Source organism: Colias eurytheme, chromosome 1, assembly GCF_061535395.1.
Source record: "Colias eurytheme isolate Ceu_HAF_F1 chromosome 1, ilColEury1 Martin Lab GWU primary, whole genome shotgun sequence".
NCBI classification, from domain to species: Eukaryota; Metazoa; Arthropoda; class Insecta; order Lepidoptera; family Pieridae; genus Colias; species Colias eurytheme.
The window spans coordinates 11,505,840-11,513,080 of record NC_142980.1 but is presented as its reverse complement, the minus strand read 5'-3'; the positions used below and the strand labels follow the sequence as shown (position 1 = coordinate 11,513,080).

At 36.2% G+C, this 7,241-nt stretch overlaps 1 protein-coding gene across 1 annotated transcript; it reads right to left on the bottom strand.

The window, feature by feature from the left end:
* Positions 1–2,298: 2,298 nt before the first annotated feature.
* On the bottom strand, positions 2,299–3,404 carry LOC149911258 (uncharacterized). The gene is made up of 3 exons (XM_090119528.1): positions 3,040–3,404; positions 2,547–2,788; positions 2,299–2,459 (listed from the first exon to the last, which is right to left on the bottom strand). The coding sequence occupies exons 1-3, from the start codon at positions 3,402–3,404 to the stop codon at positions 2,299–2,301; spliced, it is 768 nt and encodes a 255-aa protein (XP_089975654.1).
* Between the last annotated feature and the right edge of the window lie 3,837 nt (positions 3,405–7,241).

Sequence of the window (7,241 nt, the reverse complement as noted above, 5' to 3'; positions counted from 1 at the left end):
CTACGCAAAAGGTAGACGTAATGCCATTGTGCATTTTACAATACATACGAAAAACCTTTAACACAAGCTTAACTCGGTTTGTTAAAAGGATCTGGCTGCAAAATACGTTATGAAAAGTTTTCACTCATGTTTTTTTTAAGATATATCCTGAAAGTTACTATTACATTAAAAACTTACTCACACTCCTTTGTTTCATTTTCCGATGAAATCAAATGTTATTTCAATGTATGCTATTTTTAATACTTATAGAAATATAAAAAATATAATTATTTTTAAATTAGTTTAAATTGGTTACACTATCTAACAATAGAAACATAAAATAAATTATTTATTAAATATCAAAATACAAACAAGGAAACCGACCTAATCGCGTAGAATTGATTAAACTCGTTTTATTCCAACCAATTTCATAATAAACTGTTGGGTTATAATTTTATAGCATTGTGTTAAAAAAATGGAAAAACCTACATGGCGCCTTCCCTGATAGCATGCAATAACTACGACTATGTGTACCTACGTTGATTTTATCAAAAAATTATACGCTGAACTATGTGTATTCCACTGTACTGAAATAGTCGTAGACAATAAATCTATAACTATATACTAATATTATAAAGCTTAGTTTGTTTGTTTGAACGCGCTAATCTCGGGTCCTATTTGAAAAATTATTTCAGTGTTAGAAACCCTATTTATCGAGGAAGGCTATAATATATATCATTAAGCTTAGACCAACAGGAGCGGCGCCACGCGAGCTTATTAGCTGTATTGAACTTGCAGGCTTTATAAATTATTAAGCAGCTAAAAAATATATGGTAAAAATAAAATTGATGATTTTTAACATCCCTTTTCCTGTGTATTTTATAAAACTTTTTCATCAGAACTTTAAAGTGAAATAAAATAGCATCTTTACCTATAATATAGAGCAGAATATTTCATCCAACTAATCGATGGAGATAAAAATAGAAACGCGCGCAATGGTATATTTTCAAAAGTTGCATTAAAATTGCTAATATAATATGGGAAAGCTGAAAAGAAAATAAGACATTAATTATTCAACCATTGTTGTCAACGTAGCAACTTCTTAATGCTGGTATTTAACATTCCCACCGTCCCCCTGAAACCTCAGGGAAATTGTATTTAAATAAAATTTAAATGCGGTTTTAGAACTTTTAAATGTACAAGCCAGCCTCAATCTTGTAAATGGTAAACAGTGTCATTTAATGTTATAATTTGAATCATAGCTTTCTAAATAAGTTACGGTCAAAAGCTTTTATATTATTATTTATAACCTATTGGTTATTGATTGAATAATAATTATTTTCTTCCAATTTTTTTCGGCGAAATTGGCTCTTTGAATAACACATATAAGTCTTTAATTATGGATCCATTTCATTGGATTCCAAAGAACTCTGAAGCACTGAATGTAATAAAATAATTACGATAGATTTTTATTACCGAAATAGCTCTAATTTGCCGTATTCATAGTTAGTAGTAAAGTAAATTAAAATGTTACCCACACAACCATTACAGTTAAATATAGATACAGCAATATCAAAAACTGGATGGTCTGCCTACAATCGTTTACCAAAGTTTCGACTAAAATTAACTGCTCGCTAATATTTTATGAAACTGTTAAAACTAACGTTAGAGTTCTGAGCTGAGCGTATCTTCAACCTAGAATACTAAACAAGACTATGTTTCATGAACTCAAATATTAATAATGAAAGTTGAGGTAAGCCATTACTCCTAATTTTGACGTGACAGGTTCATTCCATTTCCAGTGTTATAAATAGAATCGACTATTGTCGAAGTGTACAAAAATTATCTATAATTTCAAATTAAACTCGTTTTTCGTTTTCATTAAAATAATGACAGTAAATAATTCAACTAAACAAGCCTAAGCGCGAGTCTATACTGCACCAAACCTATTGTGGACGGCATGAAGTAACAAATGCACACCTAGTAGCTCTTATACATATGATATACCTATCCAGTTAATTATTTTACAGATATTTCTTAGCATTAATTCATTCAGACAACTTTAGCTACTATGCTGTATTACAACTTTGAACATTCCTTGAGCATTCCCTCTTTAAAAATTAAGTAGATACTACACATGTATGTCGTCGGTATAATAGCGTAATTAACCCTTTTTTTTTTACGTGAGGAAATTCTCATGAATACTGACTGCTTCGGGGGCAGCAGCACGGTTATGTCAGACTCCTACTGACTAAAACCTCACGGTGGCCTACTTCCGCGCAAGTAAAGAGGGGATCCCGGGATCTCCGGTGGGAACGCTCACGGTACCCCTCGCACGCCTGCCTTTGGCAATTCGCCCGTTTGTAGTCGCGACTGCCCCACGCGCATGCCTATCACTACAACAGACTGCAGCCACAACTGCAGTCTGTCGCTCTCCTCGCGTTGCCTATTGAATGTGCGCTGCCCCCGCCGCGCACACTCTGCAACGATAAAGGCAAGAGCTCGTCAGGTCTACTAAATGACCCGACGTCCCCTGCGGCGTGCTCTGCGACGAACGGGATTCCTACGCTCCCGGTTGCGCTCAGCACTTTCTTTCTGTGACATCACTGCATCACAGAAAGACAGCACTGCCATCCACACGTCCTCTCTTTCACACATGGCACCAACTATGATCGGAAGTGAGAGGTCCGATCCAACCATAGCACGTAGTGTATCGCGTTCTGCTGTCCACGCTGGACACGACTCTATGGTTTGCTGAGCCGTATCCTCCTCACAGTCACAATGTGACAGGCAGCATTTGGCTGTTTTCCTATTCGACACAGATACTTACCGAAGCAACCATGCCCCGTCAGAATCTGTGTCGTACGGAATGAAAGCGAGCCGTGGCGCCTTGTCATCCATTTTTTAAATACCGGAAAAATGGCATGGATGGACATCATGCCATATTGTGCATTCGCCAGCCGTCTGGCCCATGCCTCCGTGGCCTGTCGTCGGAGTCCGGCCCTACGCCTGTCCACATCTCCTGGCGATATGCTCCGATGCAGGCTAACTTCTTCTCACCAGTGAAACATGGCGGAAAGAACCTCCGCTTCCAAGTCCCAGGAGAGACATCTAGCTAGTAAGCAAGCTGCGTCATAAGAGACTGTACGGTATGCCCGGGCGACTCTGATCGCCATCATCCTCTGAGGCCTACGTAAGAGGCTGATATTTCGGCTCGTCAATGAATCAGCCCAGACAGGAGCTCCATAAAGAGCCATCGACCGCACAATCCCCTCATACAGCTTGCGACAGGATTCATTCGGTCCCTTAATATTGGGCAGTAAACTACTTAGTGCGCCCGCTACTCGTAAAAGTTTGGGCGACAGACATTTGAAATGCGGATAGAAGGTCCATTTTCCATCCAATATGAGTCCCAGATACCTCATTGACGGCTGAATGGCAATGGACACTCCTCCCACGTTCAGACAAGACCCAGGTGGTGGAACTCGACGTGAGCCGCGGAAACATATGGCTTCCGATTTAGCGTAATTAACCCTAAAATTACTTTAGATTATATTATAAGATTATAACGTACTTTTGGACCTGTAGACATTGGATTAGAAAAATAACATATTTATAAACAGTGTGCTATGTACGCGTCCTTAGGAACGGAGCCTAAACAGAAACACCCCTTATCATCTTCAATTTCCGACCGGAACTATCGGCTCTATGAATTTCCAGTATCTTATGAACGTGAATTAAACTTCACGCGTAAATTCCCTTTCTGTATGCATCATTGTTAATATTATTATGGCGGGTTTCGTTATAATACAATATTGTTTTAGACTACAAGCCCGCATAGGACAAAAATATGGGTCAAATGAACCACCATGGGACATATCTAGAACGATAGCAGAGCAAAAAATAATAAGATTCATCACTATGCCGTCACTTGTAAGCTGTCCAACTGAGTGCAGATGAGAATTGAAAAGTACAGGTAGACTCGGTAAATTTTGGTCATATATTTTTGTACGGCATTCATAACCATCGATAGATCCATTAAAAATAATAAGAAACCGCTCAGTGCCGTACAAAAATGGTGGTCCACCAAGTCGGAATTTTTATTTAATTTCCGAGAGTTGCCGGGGGTAAATTTGGTCATTTGACCATGTACGGCATCTGTGTCATACTATTGCTATACTGCTTTTAATCCATTATTCCGCAACGCCGTACAAAAATCATGGGGACAAGGGGAAAAAATCGAGAGTTGCAATCCCCTCTCTTTCCCCACTCCACGGGGTCATTTGACTAAGTACGGCTTCGGTTCCAAAACATTATCTAGCACTCAAAAGTACTATTAAAAGCAATGCCGTCAAAAAATAATTGTTCTTTTAAATGTATACCAATAATCATCTTAATTTCATCGAATTCTTGATATAAAGAGCTGTAAGGTCATTTGACCCTGTACGGGAACTTTTTTTTTAACATGATATTGTAAAATTCAATTGTTGTATAGTATTGCCGTTCAAAAGAAACCGTTCTAAAAAAAGTTATAGAGAAATGCAAAACCAGAAATTTTGTTAAAGTTTAAACATCGTAGATTAATGAAATATAATAGTTTTCTACACTTTATCCGTTGTTTTAAATAGTATTAACATAGATAAATTAGGAAAAAACGATGCCGTACATTTTTGTGCAGACCACATCTTTTAGGCTGATGAAAGCGACGAAAGCTACAATTTTAAGGGTGCTTTATGGCCATTTGATACAGTACGGCATTAACATATTTTTACCCAACTACGGCAAAGCAAAAGGAGGGTTATGGTTGTTTACAGGTCATGTATGTATGTTCATCTATTCCCTCGTAACTTCTAAACTACTTATCAGAATTCGACAAATGACATATCATTAGAAGCGTCTGAATTGTTCACTGGATAACCAGCGACCAGCTAGCTAAAGGCCATATGGGGTTTCACAAAATCTAATGTGGCGCCCTCTAGCGGACAAAACATACAGAGTAAAAAAATAAAGTTAAGATAAATATGCAGTATTTGGTATCATTTAAAAGCGCTTTACTTGTACATTTTGAATATGTATATATTACTAGCATTTGCTTGTGACTTTACCTGTATTCATGGACTGATTGCATATAATTCATATCTTTTCGTTCATAGCTTTTTTATTAGTTCATCAATTTAACGGAGTCCATTCCACCTGACTCCGACTTTCCAAGGTGATAATTAACCACCTCGAGCTTCTTAATATTAATGTATATTTATATTTTATTATAAAAATATAAAGCAAACATTTCGTTATATGGATTTTTTTCTTTTTCAGATTTTTCCCCTTTGAACCAACGAAAATGTACGGCACATGAAAAAATATTATCTTTGCATAAAATACTTTAAAAATAAATGTATTTCGTGTTGTGTCAAATGACCCCCTGGAGTGGGGAAAGAGAGGGGATTATAACTCTCGATTTTTTCCCCTTGTCCCCATGATTTTTGTACGGCGTTGCGGAATAATGGATTAAAAGCAGTATAGCAATAGTATGACACAGATGCCGTACATGGTCAAATGACCAAATTTACCCCCGGTAACTCTCGGAAATTAAATAAAAATTCCGACTTGGTGGACCACCATTTTTGTACGGCACTGAGCGGTTTCTTATTATTTTTAATGGATCTATCGATGGTTAAGAATGCCGTACAAAAATATATGACCAAAATTTACCGAGTCTACCTGTACTTTTCAATTCTCATCTGCACTCAGTTGGACAGCTTACAAGTGACGGCATAGTGATGAATCTTATTATTTTTTGCTCTGCTATCGTTCTAGATATGTCCCATGGTGGTTCATTTGACCCATATTTTTGTCCTATGCGGGCTTGTAGTCTATTTAGCTATTTTTGTGAAACCTTGTTTTGAATAAGATTACAGTACCCTTCGCTCATATGAAAATTATACAAATGTTTCATAGTAACAAAGATGTTGAAAACATAATATTTTAATATGATTTACAGCCTTTTGTTTTATCATAAAATAATTATATAATTATGTATATTGTTTGCTGTGTTAAACTTATAATGTAAAATATAATATTATTTCGAAGGAATATCAACATGTTATTCAATCCTCTCCACCTATTTGATTATACATTTTATAGCTAGCGCGCCTTTACATTTTGACAATTGAACATTGAAGGGCTGAACAGTGAACACGAAAGAAATCTAATTTTTATCACTGATAACGCTGACAGAAGCAATTACTTGAGTGACGTTGTGCGACTGTATGCAAATTGCAAGCATTTAATTTTACTGAAGGGTTATTTTTATCTTGTAATTTCTCATTTTAAAAGTGTAATAAGTGTGCACGGAATCTACCTTCTCTAATGTTTTAACTTGAATAAAGCAACAAAAAGAGATGAATAAGAATCACAAGCGCTCGAATGATAGCAATATTTAGGGTATTAACAAGTTCCTAACGCAAACAAAGTTATACCCTGTGTGTTATAATAGAATTGGTATTAGCATCGCAGTTACAAACTGTCTCTGCTTTAGTAATGAGCTCCTTAGTGCAAAGTTGAACCCTGAACTGAATTCTAAGTTTATAATTAATGTATCCCTGCTTGTACTGACTCATCTTAAGGCGAATTTCAAATTAGACTTGTTAGTGATAGCCCGTTAGCATATTCAACAGGTTAAGAGATTTTCGACGCATAAAGTGTATGGGAGTTTAAGTTTTGACCATAAACCTAACTTTCTTGGAATAAAATCTATGAGAGTCTGGTAGCTTCTAACGACTTTAAAGTAGTTTAGTTGAACTTCGATAAAATGGTATCGTTACGCAAATTGAGCGCAAAAAAGGGACACAGTTAAAGTTTATAATCAATGTCCACTAAGTTATCGTAAATATTTTTACTTGATTTAAATTTCTTAAATATTATTCGTACACCTGACACTATTGATGATGCTTGTGTCTGATCTCCCATCTCATTAGATAAGCAATACTTGTAGATTATATTAAGTGGAAGGTAGATTTATCGATCTTGTATTGGCGCTCAACCAGGATATTCTATGAGTATTGAAATTTGTAAATATGATTTTTAGAAGTATGTTGTCCGATTATAACCCTATATCATATTACCTAGTTAATAATAATTTATCAATCGATTTCAAACGAGTCTATAACCACTTTAAAAAGCACTTAGTCTCGGCAAAAGCGACCCATTGCATATGAATTAAAAAGAAAAACACATGAAACCTTCAACAACGGATGTTTCTG